Genomic DNA, 22,468 nt, shown 5'->3' with positions numbered 1-22,468 from the left:
TATTGGTTTCATAACAAATTAGCCAGCCTTCAAACTGTGTCAGTTTCCCCTGAAATACAGAGCCAAGCTGAAGCCAGATGATGGATCGTCAGCCAGAATTCACTCAAGAGCTTCTGTCCTGACCTTCACACTCTGTTTCGTCAGAGCACTGAACACAAACATGGAGCCGCTGTCATTGACATTGTTTTTTTTCCACTATAAACAAAGTGAAGAGAAGATGATTGTTAAGAAGAAGTCCAGGCTGGTTTTTTCCCCTGGTTTTGAAACACCTGGCTTTCAGCGTATGTACAATGCATGAGTGTCACTCGAATGAGTACAACTGAAGTGTGTTGTATTACTGTTAGTAATGTATTTATATGATCAAACTGAAGTAATCTGCCTGCAAGCTGTGTAGGTCTAAAATACAAAAAAAGCACAATTAAATCAACAATAGCGATCAATTAAAAGTGGAATTAAATGCATAAATAGACTCAAGTATACATTAAAATCTGTACAATTACTAAAAGGGATACTAAACTATTTATTTATTTATTTATTGAAAATGCTGTGTATTTTTTTTCAATATGTATTTGATTATTTAATGGTTCTTTCACCTGCAGTACAATGAGGAGTTGGAAACAACAAAACATACAAAAAACACTGGGTCTTGAGTGTGACTGTGTATGATTTCACAGATAGTGTCAGGTTTCGTTATTTGCTTTTAGAATGAAATGATCCCGTCCTTTTCTCCACTCCTCATAAGCTTGAGAAAACACTGAAAGAAAAATTGAGGAACTAACAGCGCGTTCTACTTGTTGGCGAGGTTGACTGACGGGCGTCCAATCACAGTGAGACACTGACTGGTAAGGTCGGGGCAACTCTAGTTGCGTAAAGAGTGGCTGCTTCCTGTAGGATCCTGGGTGAACTCTGAGTCCATCTGGATGGCAGATGCACTCAGGCGGACCTGCAGAACTTCCACCCGGCAGAATGTTCCAGACTCATCGTCACCTTAACTGAGGTGAAAAACACCGCCCCCATCCATCCTGCTGTGATGTCTTGAGTACTACTACTAGACACCACAGTTTGACACCTGAACATATAGAAGGGAGCTGCGGCAATGGGCCGTGACTCCAGGGAAGAAAAAGTATGGTGGGGCGGGAAAGTGTCGGCAGAACACCGAGACACTCGCTGCTGACAGGTCTTTCCAACCGTCCAAATCTTCAATGGTCCAAAATGCAGAGACACAGTTGCCTACATCCTCATCTTGTCCCACAAACCCCCCCCCCCCCCACACACACACACTTATTTTCTTGGTAAAAATAAAAACGTAAAGAAAAATATGAGTGAAAGTCTCTTTAAATTGTCCTTGTTGCAGGAGGGAGTTGGTGGAGTCGGTGTGTGTGGCGGGGAGGACAGGAGGGCCGTCGCCCCCTGCAGGCAGCAGCTGTCTCTGAGCTCGGCCCCGGCCGGCTCCAGGGTCAGCAGCACGCTGTCCATCCCTTCATCCAGCCACTCGTCACATTAGGGACTTTGCGAGCGCAACCATGTGGTCAACACCGCAGGCCACATCCACCACCTGACCTGGAACGGTCACCTGACAGAAAAGAGGATAAGTTAAAAATTTGTCTCAAAAATAAGCATAATGTTATTTCCTAGATCTGCTTTTGGACCAAAATAGACACAAAAACAACACACAATAACAGTCTGTGCTGTAACAAATATCTAAAAAAAATAAATAAAAAAACATTTTAGGACTTTCCAGATCTGGACTGATGAGACCAGGACATCAAAGCACATGTAGTTAAACCCTTTTGTTTGTTTGAGTAAAGTTGAGAGTTCCGAGTTTGCTTACTCTCCACGGGAAGAACTGGTCGTCTCTCTTGCCGATGCCCAAACAGCCTCTCACATTCTTCCCCCAGACGAAGAGCTCGCCGCGATCTGCAAAAGCAATCATCAAAGGTGAACCTGCTGCGAGCGCCGCAGCCTGCAGGGCCTCAGCGTAGGGCAGCTGCAGCTTGGATCGAGTTCGACTGGGAAGAGGCGGCAGCTCGAATCTCGTCACTATCCCACCATTTACTTCAGCGAGAGGATTCACACAAAGACGCCTGTTGGTTCTCACCCGTCACCGCGGAGAAATGGTTCAGGCCACACCTGATCCTGCGCACGCACACTGACGGGCTGAAGTCAGAGCGTCCGAACAGCGTTGGAGGAATCCTCTCCGGCGTCGACGACTCGGACAGCTTTGGCCCTTTTCCCAGGATGCCATAGCCCCAAACAAACACCTCACCCTGGTCTGAAACAGACAACATGACAATAGATCGTTGCCTAAATTCATCATAGACCTCAACGTACAAACTACCAACTAGATTACAAGAGCGGCCAGTAAAAAGTTGTGCGTTTCCGTAGCCCTCAAAAACTGACCACAGTTTATTGATAATTTCCTTCTCTGGTCATTTGATCATTGCCCAGTTTTAAACTCAGGCTCTGATATTGGATATAATATTGAGAATCACTCTTTGCCTTCAGTGACATGTTGCCTTTCAAGTTTTTACTTAAACGATGCTCCTCTGATTTAAAGTAACAAAACACAGAGGCCTGTCCCATGGAGGGACATGCAGCACAGATCTGTGGCTTTTGTCGCCCCCCTGTGGCTATTAGTGGTACTTCTACTACAGATTTCTTCTGCCTTTTCATTCATTAGCTCATGTGTGAAGTGTGTATGTGGCCACTGACCGTTGAGGATGGCCACCTGAGTGCCTCCACACGCTGCCTGAACCACCTTCCCACAACCTTCCAGTGGGAGCCGTCGAGGGGAGTTGATCTGCAGAGACGAACAGGAGGCTGATGATCATCTAAAACCATGGCGGTTGGGTTTTTTGTTGTTGTTGTTGTTGTTGTAGGACCCTAAACACGCCTGCATTCTTCCTCACCTGCGTGGCATCAGTGACGGACGCCAGCTGCAGGTATTCAGAGTTGCCCCAGCCGTACAGCTGTCCGTCTGCACACACGGCCAGGCTGCAGTCTCCATACGTGCTGATCTGCTTCACCTGCACCCCCACCAGCTCGCCGCCCACGACTGTCGGAGCGGAGCTCACGTTGTGATGTCCAAGACCTGAAAAGAAAGAGAGAAGGGAAAAGCAAAGAGCTTAATTTCAGGGGACTACGAGACAGTTCAACAAACACTCGAGTTCACTGACCCGTCTGTCCGTCTGCTCCCCAGCCACACGCAAACACCTTGCCCGCCTCCGTGAGGAAGAGGCTGTGGTCCTGTCCACACGCCACCTGAAACACATCAGGTCAGGGTCCTTTCATCAACACTGGATGCACTCACTGAAAAGCCAGCAGTGCAAAGGAGTTCAAAGTAGATTTACTGGGCTACACACTGTAAAAGAGGCCAGGCTGGAAGCTGGAGGCTGGAGGCTGAACTCACCTGCACAACTCTGGAGCCAAAGTCATCCAGCCTGTGAATGATGTGGTTCCCACTGATAAATAAGGCAGGAAAAAAATAAATAAATAGCAATTCTAAATAGCAAGTTTAGAAGTTCAGTAGACACAAGAAGGAATTAGGTTAATTCTCTGAAGAGCAACTATTTTCTTTTTTTGAAGTCTAATAAAATCAATTTCACGATCTATAAACTAAACCATAATATTTACTCTCTTCACACACCTGTAGACTTCATCCTCAACGATGTGCCTCCCACACTGACCGTACGCATTGTTGCCAAAACTGAAAACTGTCAGAGGAAGAACAGAAGTGAGACGATCACTATGCAACCTTTGCAAATCCAACAGTGGCTGACACCTCAACACCTTAATGGAGCTGCAGCACAAACCTTGCAGCTGAACGGCTGAATACAGGCGTGGCTTTATGTCACATAGGTGTGTGTGTGTGTGTGTGTGTGTGTGTGTGTGTGTGTGCGTGTGTGTGTGCGGCCACCAACCTCCCTCCTGGTCGGTGAGCACCAGAGAGTGAGCGCGGCCGCAGGCGAGCTGGACCACCCGGGTCTGCTGAGGCTGGGCAAGGGGCAGCGCCACCGGGGACGGTTCCAGCACGTAGTCGTAGCTCCGCACTGCCGGCACAAGGTTTATAAGCTGAGCGACAGCGGGACCTCCTGCTTCCATGAGCGTTTACGAGTTTGTCCCCTTACAGCGGCTTTCCTGCGTGCGCTGGAATCCCAGCTGGGAGTCTTTGTTGAGGCCCATGCCCCACACCTTGGTCACATCATTGGTTGCCGAGGCGATGAGCGTGAAGCCGTAACCGCAGGCCGCAGAGGAGATCTGAGGAAAACACACAGAGCGGAAGCCACTCGTGATCTCCTGTGCAATGTTTTAACCTACAATTAAAGGAATATCAAATGTGACATCTGTGTGTGTGTGTGTGTGTGTGTGTGTGTGTGTGTGTTGTATCACTCATTCACCTGCTCTGCCGTCTCCAGCCGGTATGGAGTCAGCTGGTATTTGCGGGGCTTCTTCCTGCCGCTGTCCGGTACCACGAAACTGGGGATCCCCAGAGCTCCAGTGAAGCTGAAGCCCCACACAAAGACTTTGTGGTTGGGCCTTTTGTGCTGACCCACATATTGGAAGACAGGATCGGAGGTGCTGTTGCTGCTGCTGCCGCTGCCTTCTGGGGGTCTGGAGGTTTTACTGAGAGTCGCATACCTGCACATCCGCAGCCCTGTGAGGCCCGTGTGTCGAGCACACAGCCGCACGCACGAGAGAGCCATCCTGCCAGTGGAGAGGAGTCATGAAAAGCAGAACATTTTGTCGGTCATGTGACCTCACTTTTAACAAAACTGGAAAAGTGGGACTGGCTTCTCTGTTGTCGTTTACTGACTTTGTCCCCTATTTTGCCGGTGGAATTGTAATATGCTCTATTGGTATTGTTGTTGATACGTTATTGTTAATCTGTCAGTACGAGTCAAACCTACACACTTCACAAACTAACACCATGACTGTTTGCAATGTATCTAATTTAACTGCTTCCGTGACATTTCAAGAGAAGTGTTTACCTGCCGGATTAAGGCAGAAGTTCATTTGAATGAATGGATGAAAATTTATAACAAAAAATAAAAACAAATAAGATTATTCATCAATCATCTCAGTCCTTTAATCTAAAATGCAGGCAGATTAAGGCTTGAAATGAACGTGTTTCCATTACTAATCAAAATAAATGTTTGGTATCTAACTATGCCGAATACAAGATCAACATCCAGTACAGCGACAGCGTTGACTCAACTCACTGCACTGAAATCCCCCTTTTCACGGAATCACCTTTAAATTTCAGTCGTCAATAAAATGAAAGGAGTTTCGCTTGCTTCATTTTCCAACGATATTTTCGCCTCGCAGAGACAGCGGATAAACTCACGTTCACTTCCGGCGTTTCAAGAAACGTTTGGCATCTGAGAAACTAAAAAGAAAAGTAGAGAGAAAAATGTGAAGCTACTGCAATTAATAACATGTTTTGTCACTGACAATGTCACCGCCGCACGTTTATTTACAGAACCACCGGAAATGAGAGCTCTTCTTCGGTTAATTTCCTTTTAGACCGACAGCAGCCCGCCATCTGCTGGTTAACTCGGGGAGTGCGTTAATGCTGCAGCGTCTACCACCCCCTGACCTTAGTAGCAGGGGCAAATAAAAATACTAGTAAAATGATTTAAAATCTGTTATATTTCATATTATTCACTTCATGCTTCATGCAGGATAAAAGTGACTCAAGACGATCTAGATGATTATATTTATGTTTGGAAAAAAACAAAAAACATTTGTAACTGTGTCAAACTGTTCATAAGAAAATCTGTTAAATACACACACACACACACACACACACACACACACACACACACACACACACACACAGAACCTAAACTCCCGATGGTATGGCCTGAGCAGCAAAGAGAGCTACCAAAATTCCTGCTGAACTCAACTTCAGCATGATCACCCATCCCGTCCAAAAGCAGGTATCTGCAGGGAAGACAATAATCCCTTAAGAGGATCATGTCTGAGAACCAGGGGGAAGGGATAAAGGATCGACTAAACTGTCTATGGCAGGCTGCACATGTCATTTCTGTCATCTTGACAAACCGAGCATGTGTCCATTAGATACAAGCTGACCTCCGGACTTTTTAGGCCTTCCGTGGTGTGCAAACGGGGATGGAGGAGAGGATCAAGATCATATTTGGTTGTTGCCCGCATGCATCCTAAATGTGAGGACCAGTCAAAGGACTAAAGGTAGGCGACAAATTGTGACAGAAGAAAGTCGTCATGTGTGTTAATAATGACTGGTGTGAGTTTGTGTTGGTTGATATTCGTAACTTAGGTCATTACTGCTGCAAGCTGATTAGTTTTGACAGATACTAGGAACTAGTAGAAATAATCCATTAGTGTTAGTTAGCAGATTTGCTGTAACTACACTTGGTGACTAGTAGCTAGTAGACGTGAAGGTTTGTTTGTTTTCATGAAAGGTTAGTGCTCAGTGGTTTACTGTTCTGCATATTTAGACAGCAGTGGAGGCTGCATGTTCTTTTGTATCTTTGCTAATCGAGAGAAATCGTAATAATAATAGTAATATCAGGTAGTGGGATGAAGCTGATTTCAAATATCTTATAATAACTTTGCATATCTTGCCATATCATATCCATTGATTTTCAAAGGAATTTATAGTAACTCATCAGGGACTTGACACGGAAATGCTTTCATCTTGCAGGTGGACATGGCAGTGCTGGAGGTGTTCTGCAGCCTGATTGGCTGGTCCAGTCTCTATCTGTTGTTCTGCTGGACCTTCCCCCAGCGGGACGCTGAGTGGAGGTGTCGGCTGGTCACTTTGTCCCACGGGGTCGTCATAGTTCCGCTGACGGCATATGTGGTCTTCATAGATGGACCCTGGCCTCTGACACACGCAGGTCAGCAGCATACAACTATGTATCTATGCAAATTACAAAGTAATGGCATGTACACTTGACAGGTTAACATTAATAGGTTATTTTAACAACATTCAGAATGAAAACTTGATTGCACATATTTAAAAATAATACACAGAAATGAAAAGCAAAATGAACCACGTCTTCAGTATCTCCATATGTCATTTTGACTTTGGGTAAGGTTAATTTGTTAGTAAACACCAAAACAGGTCGGATTTTTTAATTTCATATTATGCAAATTTAATTTTGACCAAAGTGTCTGTTTTAGTTATATGCTAAACCACAATATGGGAACTATAATATTTTGAAAGTTTCTGTTAAAAAAAGACAGACATAGATTGCAATGGTCATGTGACCAAGAGGTTAAATACATTTATGTCATTTTACCTTGCCATAAAAAAAATAAAAATCAAGGGGCACAGCCCCCACGCCCAAGGAAATTGTGTTAATACACACAACCGTCACACAGTCTCTCAGTCGTTCCTCCACTGCTTCCTCCCATCCGTCCATCCATCCATCCGTCCATCCATACATACATACATCCATTCATCCTTCCATCAATCCATCCGTCCATCCATTCATCCATCCATTCATCCTTCCATCCATCCATCCATTCATCCTTCCATCATCCGTCCATCCATCCATACATACATCCATCCATTCATCCTTCCATCCATCCATCCATCCATCCTTCCATCATCCGTCCATCAATCCATACATACATACATCCATTCATTCTTCCATCCATCCATCCATCCATCTGTCCATCCATCCATCCATCCATCCATTCATCCTTCCATCCATCCGTCCATCCATCCATTCATCCTTCCATCCATCCGTCCATTCATCCATCCATCCATTCATCCTTCCATCCATCCGTCCGTCCATCCATCCGTCCATCCATCCATCCATCCGTCCATCCATCCTTCCATCCATCCATTCATCCATCCATCCATTCATCCTTCCATCCATCCGTCCGTCCGTCCATCCATCCATCCATCCGTCCATCCATCCTTCCATCCATCCATCCATCCATTCATCCTTCCATCCATCCGTCCATTCATCCATCCATTCATCCGTCCATCCTTCCCTCCATCCAGGCTCAGAGAACACGGAGCTGCAGATCCTCTCCCTGGCCGTGTGCCTCGGCTACTTCCTCTTCGACATCAGCTGGTGCGTGTGCCACCACAGCGAGGGTCCCGTCATGCTGGCGCACCACACGGCGAGCATCGCGGGCATCCTGCTGGCACTGCTGATGGGCGTGTCGGCCTGCGAGACGTGCGGCGTCATCTTCGGCAGCGAGATCACCAACCCGCTGCTGCAGAGCCGCTGGTTCCTGCGCCGGCTGGGCCTGTACGACTCCCTGCTGGGCGACGCCGTCGACCTGGCCTTCATCTCCCTGTTCGCCACGGTGCGCGTGGGCGTGGGCACGGTGATGTTCTACTGCGAGCTCACGTCCCCGGCGGCGCCGCTGATCATGAAGCTGGGCGGCGTGGCCATGTACGCCATCGCCTGGGTGTTCATGGTGGACATCGCGAGGTTCGGCTACAGGAAAAGTCGGGCCAAGTACAAGAAGTGGAAGGAGAGGCGCCAGCTGAAGGGAGCGGATGTGGGAAAACCTCAGGAGAAGACTGACTGAAAGCGGATCCAGAACACACGTGGCGCAAAACTGTGGTGCAGATGGCATTTTGTACTGTCACAGCAGGCGGTGTGGCACATCCGTCTGGACAAGCTCACGTCTGCGCTGTTTTCAGCCACTCTCAGGCCTTGTCCACGCGGTTGTCGTTATTATTTATTTGTTTATTTATTTTTTACAAACAAAGCTTTTTTGTATGCGATTTGCCCTTTTAACGGAAAAATATAATTGCCTGAAAAGCCAGACGTCAATGTTTTTCCATTAATTATCATTGGAAAAAACCTTTGACCTTTCAGTTTACATGCAATTTTCAATTTTTTTTTATTTCAGAATAAAAAAATCCTTTTAAAAAGAAGGAATAAAAAAAGTAGTTAGGAAATAAATTAATGAATGAATAAAATACATTTTTAATAAAACATTCATGACACTGATGAATGTTACAGGGATATTTTACTCAGTTTTTTTTTTTTAAATGGTTTGTGTTAAAACGTTACATGGTCACAATGTGTAGAAACATAACACGCAATAAAAGTACATATGCAGTCATAGCTGTACATCAGTTTCTTTTACATTAAAAACATTTTTATAGCTCTTTCTTAAGTTTGTTCATTTTTCCTTTTTCATTTTGTGCGACACATAATAAGTGGAGTTTTTGCAGTCACGAGGCTGGTGGTGAGTCGTGTTGTTGAAACTTGCTTGCTGTGGCCACGTCCGCCTGATCGCGGAGGGAAATAAATGGTTTTTGGAACAGATAACAGGATCATAATACAGGAGAAACTCCCACAGTGAGTCGGCCTGCAGTTTTTCGCTGTTCTGCTTGAAGTGTCAGCTGACACAACATGCGCTTCCAATTAAGACTGGATACGAGGTGAAACTAACAGGCATGCCAACAAACTTCATGTGAGAAAAGCTGATTTTCCTTTCCAACCTGCCACGAGAGGGGTTTTCATTATGCTACATTCAAATGCTGTAGGAAAATTCACATCAGTCGCTGAGCTGCTGTAATTTCTCTTCTTTCTGCGATGACGATTAAAGCCAACATAGAATAAATTGTTCAGTTTACCAAGTTCCTTCTGTGTTGCCTTTGTACACGTAAATACGTTTTCATTATTATATCAGTGAACTCTGAGTTTACTAAATACTATGTCAAGCCCATTTTTTCTGAAAAGAGGCCAAAGAGGTACAAGCTGAGTTTCACTCTGTCTGTGACTGTTGCAGAATTTACATGTTAAGTTAAAACGCTGCCGCAGGTCCCTTAACCAGACTTTTGGGAGGCTTTCTGACGTCCAACAAAACCATCCAGCTGGTCCGAGAGTCACTCCAGACCACGTCAAGTCTCCTTTTTGTACGTTGTAGTTCTTGCATTTCATATTTCCAGTGTTAAGATCAATTCATGTGCTTGTTTCCGAGCCCGGCATCTTCCCACTGATTTTTAATGTTTTCTTCCTGAAAAAGTTTTCCAAAGGTTCACACTGTCACAACCATTTGCTCGGTATGGGACGCGATCCTATTCTTCTGCGTCATCAGTCTGGCCGAGCAGCAAGTCCTTCATCACTCAATCGTGAATACAGAAGCATCGCCGAGGCAAATGACAGTCAGTCGGCCGTTTGTTCTGAGAGGCTCAACGAACCGTTGCTGTCGCTCACGTCCGCTGCCACCGCCGCTGGGTCCCCTTGCTCCCGTCGCAGCTCGTTGTACTTGAGCTCCACCTCCTGGAAGCAGATTGGAACAACAGTGACGGATTTTGAACACGACCTCGTGTCGCGACATCACGGCTGTGTCTGAAATTGCCCCCTACTCACTAGTGTATAGAACACGATAAAGAGGATACGCCATGTTGCAGTGGTGTCTGAATCCTGAGTGAACATAGGTATTCACTATATAGTGATATATCACTAACATTTCACTAAAAGTAATGTACAACCAATGGTTACAAACCTGGCAACATATCCCATCATACATATTTATACATGTATATATATATACACACATAATAATTCCAATTCCAATTCACCTTTAAGTGCTGCAGGTCGGCCTGCAGGAGGCGCAGGTGCGTCATGAGCTGCCTGCTGAGATCAGGGCCGCCGACGCCGCCACAGTCGCCCCCTGCCTGTGAGGAGGAGGAGAGCAGTTTCCTCATGTCGATGCCCACGTCTCCTCCGACTCCGCCATCGTCATCAGTGCTGCTCTCCTCCAAACCGGCACCAACAAAATCCAGAAGCACGAACCCGCCTGGAGACACACGATGAAAGAGACACAACCTTGTGAAGGAAAAGCCTCATCAATCTCGTGCATTTACATCACTGCTGCTCACTCAAAGCTATTTGCGAACAGGTTAGCTTTCCTTCTCACCACTACGCCTTTAAAGTATGTTCAACTTCAATGAATTTACATATTGGTGTGTGTCTGACATCCTAACGGTTAAAAGCTGTTATTTCCTCAAGTGATCTTCCTGTTGGCCGCCTCACCGTTTCGCTCGGCTGTGTCAGACGCCTCCGTTTGCCCTACTTGCGGTGGGGTGTTTTCCCTCTGCGAATCAGCCAACAGACAGGAGGCAGAGGGCTCCTCAGCGCCGCCCTGCTGGCCCTCGGAGGCCCCGCTGTGTCTGCTATTGTCCGCCTCCACGTGCACCTCTCTGCTCAGCATGTGGTTGAATATAACCTGTTTCAGCGTCGCCACTGGGTCAGAGAAGAAAACATCCCTCTTTTTTAGAGACTCTTTTGCATTTCCAAGCTGCATTCTGACCTGCTAGAATGAAACATACACGTTCTGAGAGCCTCTTCGCTTTTAGAGGGAGGGGTGGTGAATGAGGCGCTGAGCTCCTGGTTGTCGCCGGTCAGACCCGACTCATCGTGCAGGAAGGACGGCCCGTCGGCCAGCTGCCCGTCCAGAAACGCTTCCAGCTCGGCTTCGTCCACCTCCTCATTGTCCTCCTGCTCCTCCGGCTCCTCCTGACTGTCCACGGCGGCCGGCCCCTCCTCCTCCTGACTGTCCACGGTGGCTGGCCCCTCCTCCTCCTGACTGTCCACGGTGGCAGGCCCCTCCTCCTCTTGACTGTCCACGGCGGCTGGCCCCTCCTCCTCCTGACTGTCCACGGCGGCCGTCAACTCCTCCTCCTCATCTTCTGACTTCATGGAGTCAAACGGGTTCGAGCTCGGCGATGCCTGAATGTCTGGAGACAGGGCGGTGTCTTTATCTGTGAGGACAGAAAAGACCATTGACGCAAGACGCATTGTTTTCCTCCATTTCTTCTCCAAGCGTCACTGTCTGATTAATAAGCGACGGTCTGACAATCTACCTGGAGAACTGGTGCTTTCAGTCAGTGCAGGATGCTTGCTGGTGTTGGGCATCTCATCCTTGATGATCTCGATAGCGTCCCGTTCAGGACTGGAGACAGACTCATGTTAGGTGAAGAAAAACACACCAACAAACACAGTCTGTGAACGTTGAAGTGGTGAACTCACTCTGGCTGCACCTGCGGTGCGTCGTTGCCGTGAGGTTTGGCCTTCATGGCTTCAGCACACTGTGAGATGAGACACTGCCACCTGGTGGGACGGAGGCGTCGAAGCTCGATGAGGCCGAGCAAACGGGTGAGGACACAGCGCGTGTTTGATTTTTGTGCGCTGCGGACTTACTTTCTCTGATCGGACACCTTCTGCGCCATCAGCTCGTAGATCTGAGCACCGTTCTCTGACATGGACAGCACAAAGAAGGACTTGTTGTCTGGAGATGATAGAAAAGAACTTTTGTGAACTTTCACAATTCATCTGAGGAGAATATTTCATTGCATGGGCCGTAGACTCATCAGATAAAGACTTAGACTGAGGTGAGTGTCGTTCGTACTGGTGGCCACCGGGCGAACCAGGACAGTGTTGAGCTTGATGACGGGGCTGAAAATGTTCTTGGTGTCGGCCGCTGCCGTCGGGTTCTTGCCGTGAAACTTGAGGACCAGACGCTCGTCCTGCTTCTGCAGCAGGACCAGGATGTCTTCCAGGAGGAGAGTGTAGAGCTCTGAAAGGTTGACACTAGTATAAAAGAACTGTGTGTGTGTGTGTGTGTGTGTGTGTGTGTGTGTGTGTGTGTGTGTGTGTGTGTGTGTTGTTTAGGTGTATAATGCACATGGTCTGTACACATGTCAAGGCATGAACACTATGCTGTTGTGTGTTGTGTTGTTGTGTGCGTTCACCAATCCTCTTGTCCTTATTGATTTTCCACAACAGAGGCCCTTCATGCACCATCCTCCTCTTGGTCAGGTCCAGGTTCTACAGCAAAAGCAGCAGACAGCTTGACTCAACAAGACCTTTCATGACTAGAAACCTATGCTGTCAAAATACGCTATGCATATATTTCCACACACACACACACACACACACACAGCACTAAACAATAACAATATATTCAAGCCACATCTTTTGTCACTAAGTCAGCGCACTGTGAGCCCTCAGCAACATGACAACATGAGGAGGGACTGAGATGATAATTTGGTTCTTCCTGGGTGTGATGCAGCAGGCGTTTCTTGCCTTCAGCTCCAGGATCATGGGGTGGTCGCCCTGCTTGAGTGATGAGATGTCCAGCCGTCTCTGATACTCTTGCAGTCTCTTTTTGGGGCAGAAAACACACAACTCATTGAAATGTTGTTCTGATGAAAAGAGAAAACTGCCCACGACTGCAAACTCAACCTGTTTGTTTTCAGCTTCTTTCACTGCCTGGTTGACGTGGTTCAGGATTTTCTTGCAACACTCTTCGGCTCTTTTCACCTTTTCTCTTTCCTCTTCGTCCTCTGTGTGAAGAATGCAACGAAACAGCAAAAAGGAGATTCAAGCACACATGAAACTCATTTTCACAGCTGTTCGGTTCAAAGATACGACTCGCTTCCAGGATGCTGCATTCTCTGAATTTTTTTACGTGGCCCTCAACTGACTGGCTGAGCAACTGTTACCTGTGTACTTGGCCATGTTTTCCAAAAGCAGTGGGTACTTTGTGAATCTCTGCACCTCCATAGGAATAATATCTTTCAGCTGGAGTCGACGACACAGACGATCCCTTTCCGCCTCCTAAAAAAGATGAAAAACGCAAAAACAAACAAAAAAAAATAGATAAGAGACAGGTGTTTAAATCACATTCCTGCGAAGTTCTGAATATTTTGTTAAAATAAAAATAAGAAAGAAAGAAGCAAAGAAAGAAAGGAAGAAATAAGAAAAGAAAGAAAGAAAGAAAGAAAGAAAGAAAGGAAGAAAGGAAAAAAAGGAAAAAAAGAAAAAAGAAGACACAACTCTGCCGCTTCCAGGACTCCACCTGCATAAACAAACAGAACTTCTGGTCTTTCTTCCTCCTCCTCTTGATGAGCTCCAATGTTGACGGCTGGTTACTGCAGAAGGTTCCCAGCGCTGTCTTTATCTTTTCCTCTTCCTCTCCGCTGAACTGCAATAATCACACAAATGTATGCAAATTCTTTGAAGGTACCACAACATTTGTAAACAACTGAGCGCTGAACACTGTGGCGGCCTGTGGCTGCGTGCACCAGCGTGGGATTTATTACAAATTAAAGCAAACCAGTGGATGAAAAACTTCATTTTGGTTAAAAACAAAAGGAAAGTGTGAGTGTTGCGGTGCAATTCTACAGAAAAGCAGTATTTCCAATGCTTACATATTAATGAGGTCTTACCCACGCCAGGAGGTCATCTGCTATCTGCCCAATCACAGACGTCTCGCTCCTCTTCCTGATGGCCGTCATCTGCTCTGTCATAGAAACTGTTGGAAGTTCCCAGTTGACAGTCACTCAGTCTGTAGTCACTTATGTCCAATCTAGCAGACAGAAGAGGGTCATGTTTACCGTGCAGCTGAATGATTTCCTCCAGGTTGACGAAGATGTGCTTGATGTCCTCTGGTGGGAGGATCCCATCGCGGTTCATCCGTTGGTAGAAAACGGCGTCCAGCACCTTCAGCTTCCGCAGGTGGGAACGCTCAGTGTAGAACAGCTCTGACATACAAACACACACACACGTACGTCAGTTCAGAGGCAGGGCGCACCTTCGCGGCTCAGAGTGCGTCATGAGGTGGCGCAGCCTCACCGTTGATGACTTCCTGCCGTTTGATCTCCTGCGGGGTGAGACTGGCCAGCACGTCGTGGCTCACCAGGCTCTGCCAGTTCTGAGGGTCTTCTTGGCTCTCCATCTCTCCGCCCTGATCGTCCTCGCTCTGCACGTCGGAGGACGTCATAGCACACTGGACCTCCATCCTGCTGGAGGCCCACAAACACAGGCTGACACGTCGACACAACCATCACTGCAATCGTACATAGAATAATACAAGGTCCCCAGACTCAGACAGAAGCCATAAAAACGACTAAAAAGGTATTTTGCCCTACTGTTGTACTGCGTCAGTTTCAGCAGATTTTAGCCATGGTGAGAATCCGAGGGTACCTGAAGGTGTCGTGGTCTTCCTCCTGCAGCTGCTCCAGGTTGGAGGGGTTGAAGTCAAACTGAGTGCCGGCAGGAAGGCAGACGCCGTCCTGGGGCTCGACGGCTGGCGGACCCTCGCCGGCTCTGGGCGGGAGGCAGAACGGAGACAAGTCTGCAGAGCGACCAGGACGGGGGAGTAACACAGGAAATACAGACGTGAGTAAGTAAAAACAAAAACACCAGTCAACTTTATACTTGAGTTACTGTATATTGAAATATATTTTTGCAACAATTGATAAACACAAAAACTTTACTACTTTCATTTTTGCTGGAGGCTCTTGCCCCCAATTTACACCAAAAGCGGTGCATTGGCGGCTCCGCAGCAGACCGCGGCCATTAAAGTCAGTGTGCAAGTTCACACCTGGCGGTGCGGGCACGTTTCAGAAGCGTGAAACCGCGCCGCCCTGGTAAAGAACGCCGTTGTTTATTTTTTCAGGCTTGATGCGTTGCCATCGCGTAAAGCGTAGGTAGAATCGTTCAGACAGGAAGTCAGTGGTTGGAAAACACAGTTGGATCCGATTGATTTTCATCATAATATACAATGTGCTGATGTGTGATTTTGTTTTTCTATGTGCTGGATTTTACTGTTCAATCTGACGTATCGGCTTCTACACCGTTCAGTTCGGCAGTCAAATAGTAAAGCAGATTTCACCTTAAATCTGAAACTATGATAAACAAAATGCAGGTATACTTTAAATACCTGCATTCTGTATGTTACTTGCAGTTCGGTTTGTTAATTTTTTTTCTTTTTTAACACACAGCGATACTTGAGACACAGTTGGGACGGGCAAAAGAGTTTTGTTTCACTGTTGTTTTCTTTGAATACACGCAAAACTATTTGGGTTGTCGTGAGATCTTGCAATCCTGGCGTCAACCGATCGAGCCGCCGCGCGAGACACCACCACTCGGAAACGCATCTGCTGTGAGAGGGTACGGAGCGGGTTTCCACGCAGCTCTGCAGACGTGCTGCAGACGCGCTGCAGACGCTTTTGGTGTAAAATGGAGGTTACTTTTAAAAATATTACAGTTATATAATAACAGATGTAAAACACTGAGCTGAGCATGTAGAGAAAAAAAAATCGGATTTGGATGGAAATAATCTCAGTGACGTCCTGCTACTGCGTAAACAAGACGAGGAGCGTAGAGTGACTCTCACTGCAGTCTGAGTCGTGTCCGCTGGTGTCGGAGGGCGGCCCGGTGGTGGAGCTGGTTGTGGGGGAGGCGGTGGAGCAAACGGACTGGTTGCTGGTGTCTGACGACTCGCTCATGAGATTCCCTCGGGTCCGTCCAGAGCTGGGGACGGACGAATCGGACTGCTCGGGGATGGCGAAGGTGGGCTGAGAGAGCTGCTTCGGCGAACGCTGCTTGTTCAACTCCACGGCTTTACCTACTGCACACACAACATGGTACAGAACCACAGAAGCACACTCACCAACACTGACTTCATCCAAACATACGATGGAGAATAACATACGAAGCGTCTTTGTTTGACTGTGTGTGCGTCTTCAGAAACCAACCTGAGGTGGAGTCCACTCTGCTGAGGCGACGAGGCGGGCCCAGGATGTTGGGAAACCGGGGCTTCTTCACCTTCTCCTCACCTTCCTTCTCCGGCTTGATGCTCTTCTGCTCGATAAAAAAACAACATGCATTGGCTGAAAGAGCAGCTTTACAGACAGAGTCAAGCCAAAGCATGTGTGAAACAAACATTTGCAGACTGAATTCTCTAAATGACTGTTTGTAAACAGACCTTAATCTTGGGCAGGAAATTGATGCGAGGTCGTTTGTGTTCAAGGCCTCGAGGTTCCTTCACCTTCACACCCAGGTGCTTCATGTAGGTGGAGATCACGTACTGCATCGTTTGGCTGAAAGGTGCCAGAAAAAGGGGTTTGCTTAATGGTTTCAATGCAGATTTTGTTAAGTAAAATCACACAAATTTCATACGCAGTAACTTCTCTTCATTTGGTATCCACATAAAGATTTTCTTTTTAAAGGATTTAGTGTAACACAGATGAGCCTGTAAAGAAACTGGAGATTCCTCACCATTTCTCTTCTTCAGTGGGCTGTGATGACAATCTGCAGGATTAGCATGGACACACACACACACAGACAGACACAGACAGACACACACACACACACACACACACACACACACACACACACACACACACACACACACACACACACACATACAAAGTCAAGCAGGACATAAGGGAAATAAAATACTGTGTATTTGTGTTTGCGTGCGCTCAGACAAACACGTACAGGATATCCTCTACTTTGGGGAGAATGTGTTCAGCACAGCAGCATTCCTTCTCCAAGGCCTCTTTGCCTTGTTCTGAGTCCAGCTTAGACAGTTCGTCTTCAGCCAGAGTCAGGCCCATACTGCGCTTCTGTCTGCACAGGAAACACAAAGCACAGAAATGATATTACACAGCGAGCGGAGAGAGACCTTAAATCCCTCCGATACCCCTGACGTCCATTAAGGGTGAGACCTGAAATCTTCCAGGTTCCTGTGCAGGTCTGGCAGCAGTGAGTCTTGCAACACCTGGGTGTGTTGTTTGCAAAGCTCCTCTGGGATTAAGTCCAGCCTCCGCTTCTCTGTGCGGGGGACACAAAACTCATGAAACAAGTCTAATTGATCAGATGTTTTACAAAGCCCATCTGCATCTTTTAGGGACAGACAACCTGATAAAATATCTGCTTAAAGGCTGTTAACACGTCTTCTCTTACCTAACTCAGCAGAAACCAGCTCTGGTAGTGGTACTTTAAGATTCTGGATAAGACAAAATAACACTTTAATCCATAAACGTCCTAAATGTGCTTTGACAATTAAAACAACATCAACTTAAAAACCAGAACAACTTACAGCTGTTCGATCAAGAAAGAGGGAGTGAAACTCGATGAAGAAGCGCCGGCTTTCTTTGGAGTTTGTCTGTTTGTGCATGTCAGCATAGAGATAACAGAGCTAAAACGGTACAAAGACACAAAGTTTAAATGGGGGGGGGGGAGATTTAAGATCATTAAAGTCTCCTTAAAAACACAAAAACAAATTGTGGTCAGCATCACAATGCCAAAGCAGGGAGGTGATTAGGATGAAAGATCATTTCACAAGATGGTAAAAAGAGAACTGAAGCAAACATACTGTAAATATAAACTGCCCATTATTTTTTAACATATGAGATAAGAAGAGTGATGTTGTCCCGAACGTACCAGAGGTGCAGGGTCAAACTGGGAGACAACATGATGGATGAAGACAGCGAGGTGGGCCGGCCGAGACTTCAGCAGGTCAATGCTCTGGAAGGAGCTACACTCGCCATTAATCTAGCAGAGGAGAAGGGGGAGAAAAATCATTTTCACTCCTGGGGGGGCCAGAAATTCTAGACAATGTTTTTAAAATTAAATTCTACAGTAAACCACCTTGTGCAAATCTGAAAAATCAAACGCTATTGTTTGGATACCTGCTCTTGTTGACAGTCAAAGTAGTCGTCCTCTGCTCCAATGATCTGTGGGTTGAGGAGGTAGGGAGGATTACCCACAATGCACTGTGCGCTGGTCTCCTAAACAACAGAGGGGTTTTTTTTTCGGGAGTTAGAACAAAGGTGAACAATCCATCCTGACTAGATTCATGTGTAAAATCAATCACTTGAGCCAAAGTGTCTCTACTCTGTGCGTGTGTCTGTGTGTGTCTCACCGTGTCCGCTGCCTCCTCAGTGTCCGGTGCTGGGCAGCAGTTCCCGCTCTGACTGGGCGTCTCCCTTTTGTCTGGACTTTCAGGGAGGCTGCTGCTGCTGTGCATCTAACACACACAAAACAGAAACAGAAACACACATTAATGCAAGCACATGCACACGCACACGCACACACGCACACACACACACATACATACACACTTGGGCCAAATTGATTGTTTAGTCTGGTGCTGAATACTGGGAAATCCCCCGAGATTGGAACGCACCATTTTAAGCCCACTTACAGCAAATGCAATTAAAAGGTTGTTTTTACTAAAGGAGTCTCGGTGAGCAGACTTCCTGTCTGATTTGACATCAGACTCGGTTCTCTCACAGCGTGTCATAAACAGAGTTCGCTGGCCAGCAGTGGCACCTCATCCATGGAAAACAGGTTATTTATAAGTTACCCTGTAAAAGACAACGCGTTTGATGTTCTGAGTTGAGTAATGGTCACGTTGCACATTCATTTCCTGACTATAGAGAAACGCAGTAGTCTAGAAATAAATGACAGAAAGCAGGTTGATATAATGAAAATTGATGGGACTCAATGACAGTTCATCTGTTATTAAATATCAAAGAACCAAATACAAGAGAAGCAAGGAAACCGTTAGCGTGAGACGACTCTCAGCACTGGACTCCTCTGCCTTGTCACACTACTCACAGGGTTGTTGTTGGTCGAGGTCCCGTCGTCTGAGGACGGTGTCGGCTCCCTCGGAGGAGGTCGGCTCTCCCCCTCCTCTGTTTGGCTATTGCTGGACCCCACGGCTCCCTCCTGAAAATATAAATAGAGGATCTTGTTGACCTTCTTATCAGTTGAGTGCCCTCTGGACTGAAGAGTCTCCTGAGAAGAGTCTCAGTCTGACTCCCCAACACTAAACCTTGCAAATCCTGCAGCGTGAAGGGAGTAAAAGTAGTTGAACTTTGCATTTGGGAGAAGAAGACAAGAACAGAGTACTGCCTACACACAGATAACACACGTGGGCCCAGAGGAACAAGGGGATGACTAGTGTAAGAAGTGGGTTGTGTACAAGACACAGGAGAACTAATTAAAATACTAATTTAAAGACATTTCTTTTCAAATAAATGTAAATAAAGCACTAGATACTCTAGAAGTCAACATTTAACTGCTTTACAAACACACCTCCAGGTCCTGTGGCTCTCTGGTCAACATCTTCTGCAGTGCATCAAACTTGTGCATAGTTTTGTCCTCGACCTTAAAATGGGAGAAAAAGACGATGAAAGAGAAACACTGCTACCCCGACTGGAAGGGACAGCATTAAAAGAGGGACAGGGAATCTTTCAAAATTCATGACTTTATAAAACCTCAATCTGTGGTTTGTCACAGTGGCTGCAGTAGCAAGAACAAGCCATGAGCAACATCTGCTAGGATGGGATCAAACTAAATAAGTGGGTCAGTAAAAAAAGGAGCGAACTATAACGGCTGTGAGAAATAATCTGGAGTGAATTAGTGAGCTTTACTTGTCCTTTACCCCATCAGGCAGCAGAGCGGCAGCGGTCTCCAAGGGGCACCGCTCACTCGCAGGCCGCGTCATGGGAGAGGAGGAGGAGCTAACCTCTGCCCCTTCCTCCTTCTCTTCCTCCTCCCTTTTCTCCACATCGCTGTCTTCCTCGTCCTCCACCAGGGGGATCTGGGGGAACCCCGGGGGCCTCCCCAGAACTGTCAGAGCCACATAGGAACCCGCTGCCGGATGAGAATCACAAGAAAGACACATATTGTGAGGGCAAAGATGAAAGAAAAACAAAATCTGTGTCAAGTTAAAAAAAAAAAACAACAACTTGTTTTGTTTGACCAGGCTTTGCAAACAAGACTTTATGTTACAGAAGAAATCCATACGAATAATTAATAGAGCAAATTATCACGAACATACACACTTATTATTCATAAATTTACGGCCCCTCAAATGTTTCAAAAAGAAATGGTTTTGGACCAATGTAAAACCAAGAAGTATAACAGTGAAAGATGTAAACGTGTGGAATGATTTAAAAATAGAAATGAAACAATGTAAAACACTCCATATATTCAAAGCAATATTTAGAAATAAAATCATTAGTAATTACAATACCAAATTATGAACTATTATTAGTAGTATTACTATTGTTGTTATTATTATTATTATTATTATTATTATTATTATTATTATTATTATTATTGTTGTTGTTGTTACCGTTGTTGGTACAAATTATATAATGATCATTATTACTATTATTTATCTTACTTGTATTTCATCTTGTTTTTCTCTCTTTCTCCTGTTTTATTAATGTGAGAAGGGTCGGCAAAATAAGCAAAGGCTTCAGCCTACACCTTTTCAATCGATGCATATTATTATAATTACATGTGTTACATGTGCAATATTGAAAAACGACTGAAAAAAACTCACTAAACTAAACTAAACTAAACTAAACTAAACTTCACTCCCATAAGTTAAGTTATGCTATAAACGCAGTGGATCAGCAAGAACTGAGCGTATAAAATGAATTTGTAACGTGCTAGATGCACAATCACAATGTGAAACAAAGAGTGCACACTTACATTTGATCAGCTTCACTACCTCTATGTGGTTTGAGTGCGTCACCAAGGTCCCATTAACCTGGAAGTCAAAGACAATGGGAGGGATATTTTGCCGTCATTGTCGCACAGTGTGTGAAAGTGGGGAAGCCGTTTGTCACGCAAGGCCTCGTCCAAACCATTTCAGCATGCAGGGAGACTTGTGCTATCAGTGACTTTCAAACGCAGAGCGACCACAGCCACAAAACGAGGACTCACCTTGATGATCCGGTCTCCTGTCTGGACGCCGGCTCGCATAGCGGCTCCATCTACGACACAAGGGACAGAGTCAAATCCTCCACAACTAGGCTTGTTTATTTGATCTTTTTCTTTGTGTGATTGGTTTTGGCTGAGCCACAGATTGTGTCATTAATGCTCCCAAGTACAGCCGGTTGGTGAAAAAGCATTGTTGAGTGCATGTGAGTGAGCACTGACTTACCTTCTTTAACCAGCTGTACAAACACCGGGTTGTCTCCACTCACAGTCAGCCCGAAGCCGTTCTCATCCCTCTGGATTATCACACAGCGCTGGACCAGGCCTGAACACCAACGAAGAAGACGCTACAACTTTGTGGCTGTGCTATCTTTTTGTTCTGTTTTGTGACTAGCAGGTCTTTGACTTTTTACAGTTGACACACAATGAGGCTCGATGGCTGAAATCTTGTGCCTCCATTGTGCCGAGCTCCAATCAGAGGCATTTCCAACCAGGCACAGTATTGAGGAACCAGGCTGCTTCCTTTGAGCAGCAATAGCTGCAGGTGGACTTCAAAACCACAGAAGAAGAAAAAAAATGTAATCTGAACTGGACAACATTTCCCCATTTAAAGAACTGCAAATAATGGAACTAAAGGCTTTTTTTCTACTAAACACAATAGTCCGCCCACATTTAATCCACTAAAATGGAGGGAAACCATCCACTGAATGCGGTGGGAGGAAAAAAAAAACTCAACATCTGTGTTGTCGTTCCTGCGACGACTGAGGAAATCTGGTGACTCGCTGCCTCAGTCGGCTCTTCCTTTTTCATCTCCTGAGTGGATAATTGGTGCTCTCTCTCCATGAACGAGCCACAAGACCTCCAGGGTGAACAAAAGGGCAGGAGGGATTAATGTCAGCCCGGTAACCCTGGAAACCACCTCAACAACTTGTTTCTGAGCACTGGCAACCCCTTTCCTCGCCTTC

At 46.1% G+C, this 22,468-nt stretch overlaps 3 protein-coding genes across 11 annotated transcripts in view; 1 reads left to right on the top strand and 2 right to left on the bottom strand.

Annotated features, from left to right (window-relative positions):
- Positions 1 to 500: 500 nt before the first annotated feature.
- Positions 501 to 5,480, bottom strand: rcc1l (RCC1 like). 6 transcript variants are annotated; one of them, XM_076031978.1, is made up of 13 exons: positions 5,345 to 5,480; positions 4,639 to 4,704; positions 4,398 to 4,503; positions 4,128 to 4,257; positions 3,921 to 4,049; positions 3,647 to 3,713; positions 3,410 to 3,461; positions 3,177 to 3,261; positions 2,910 to 3,091; positions 2,713 to 2,800; positions 2,099 to 2,272; positions 1,832 to 1,917; positions 501 to 1,573 (listed from the first exon to the last, which is right to left on the bottom strand). In XM_076031978.1, exons 2-13 carry the CDS (start codon positions 4,701 to 4,703, stop codon positions 1,496 to 1,498), a joined length of 1,242 nt encoding a protein of 413 aa, XP_075888093.1. In that variant the 5' UTR covers position 4,704; positions 5,345 to 5,480; the 3' UTR covers positions 501 to 1,495. The 6 variants fall into 6 exon arrangements, with proteins under 6 accessions (XP_075888093.1, XP_075888092.1, XP_075888094.1 ...); XM_076031977.1 differs by having other exon boundaries at positions 5,251 to 5,464; XM_076031979.1 differs by lacking the exon at positions 5,345 to 5,480 and adding an exon at positions 4,814 to 5,232.
- A 106-nt stretch (positions 5,481 to 5,586) lies between these two features.
- Positions 5,587 to 8,885, top strand: tlcd5b (TLC domain containing 5b). The gene is made up of 3 exons (XM_076031982.1): positions 5,587 to 6,210; positions 6,686 to 6,881; positions 8,000 to 8,885. Exons 2-3 carry the CDS (start codon positions 6,692 to 6,694, stop codon positions 8,536 to 8,538), a joined length of 729 nt encoding a protein of 242 aa, XP_075888097.1. The 5' UTR covers positions 5,587 to 6,210; positions 6,686 to 6,691; the 3' UTR covers positions 8,539 to 8,885.
- An 81-nt stretch (positions 8,886 to 8,966) lies between these two features.
- Positions 8,967 to 22,468, bottom strand: part of arhgef12b (Rho guanine nucleotide exchange factor (GEF) 12b) — a 22,895-nt gene continuing 9,393 nt past the window's right edge. For 2 of the 4 annotated variants that reach the window (XM_076031953.1, XM_076031950.1), the window contains exons 3-36: positions 21,730 to 21,828; positions 21,510 to 21,559; positions 21,276 to 21,333; positions 20,215 to 20,426; positions 19,866 to 19,937; positions 19,386 to 19,496; positions 18,688 to 18,792; positions 18,455 to 18,553; positions 18,207 to 18,317; positions 17,863 to 17,961; positions 17,727 to 17,769; positions 17,489 to 17,594; positions 17,259 to 17,390; positions 17,037 to 17,069; positions 16,744 to 16,858; positions 16,514 to 16,619; positions 16,153 to 16,386; positions 14,958 to 15,108; positions 14,607 to 14,776; positions 14,369 to 14,515; positions 14,201 to 14,286; positions 13,831 to 13,956; positions 13,475 to 13,589; positions 13,215 to 13,315; positions 13,056 to 13,133; positions 12,722 to 12,797; positions 12,379 to 12,546; positions 12,171 to 12,258; positions 12,000 to 12,080; positions 11,834 to 11,922; positions 11,300 to 11,731; positions 11,004 to 11,213; positions 10,550 to 10,767; positions 8,967 to 10,247 (exon numbers count right to left, since the gene is read on the bottom strand). In XM_076031953.1, the coding sequence (XP_075888068.1) occupies positions 10,131 to 10,247; positions 10,550 to 10,767; positions 11,004 to 11,213; positions 11,300 to 11,731; positions 11,834 to 11,922; positions 12,000 to 12,080; positions 12,171 to 12,258; positions 12,379 to 12,546; positions 12,722 to 12,797; positions 13,056 to 13,133; positions 13,215 to 13,315; positions 13,475 to 13,589; positions 13,831 to 13,956; positions 14,201 to 14,286; positions 14,369 to 14,515; positions 14,607 to 14,776; positions 14,958 to 15,108; positions 16,153 to 16,386; positions 16,514 to 16,619; positions 16,744 to 16,858; positions 17,037 to 17,069; positions 17,259 to 17,390; positions 17,489 to 17,594; positions 17,727 to 17,769; positions 17,863 to 17,961; positions 18,207 to 18,317; positions 18,455 to 18,553; positions 18,688 to 18,792; positions 19,386 to 19,496; positions 19,866 to 19,937; positions 20,215 to 20,426; positions 21,276 to 21,333; positions 21,510 to 21,559; positions 21,730 to 21,828 (4,238 nt within the window). In that variant the 3' untranslated portion in view covers positions 8,967 to 10,130. The remainder of the gene's footprint in view (positions 10,248 to 10,549; positions 10,768 to 11,003; positions 11,214 to 11,299; positions 11,732 to 11,833; positions 11,923 to 11,999; positions 12,081 to 12,170; positions 12,259 to 12,378; positions 12,547 to 12,721; positions 12,798 to 13,055; positions 13,134 to 13,214; positions 13,316 to 13,474; positions 13,590 to 13,830; positions 13,957 to 14,200; positions 14,287 to 14,368; positions 14,516 to 14,606; positions 14,777 to 14,957; positions 15,109 to 16,152; positions 16,387 to 16,513; positions 16,620 to 16,743; positions 16,859 to 17,036; positions 17,070 to 17,258; positions 17,391 to 17,488; positions 17,595 to 17,726; positions 17,770 to 17,862; positions 17,962 to 18,206; positions 18,318 to 18,454; positions 18,554 to 18,687; positions 18,793 to 19,385; positions 19,497 to 19,865; positions 19,938 to 20,214; positions 20,427 to 21,275; positions 21,334 to 21,509; positions 21,560 to 21,729; positions 21,829 to 22,468) is intronic. The other 2 variants (XM_076031951.1, XM_076031952.1) reach the window with 2 other exon arrangements.

The sequence above is a fragment of the Nelusetta ayraudi genome, unplaced genomic scaffold, assembly GCF_046127955.1.
Source record: "Nelusetta ayraudi isolate G7.1 ecotype Tasmania unplaced genomic scaffold, CSIRO-AGI_Nayr_v1 ptg000033l, whole genome shotgun sequence".
Lineage (NCBI taxonomy): Eukaryota > Metazoa > Chordata > Actinopteri > Tetraodontiformes > Monacanthidae > Nelusetta > Nelusetta ayraudi.
This window is presented reverse-complemented; position numbering and strand designations above follow the sequence as displayed.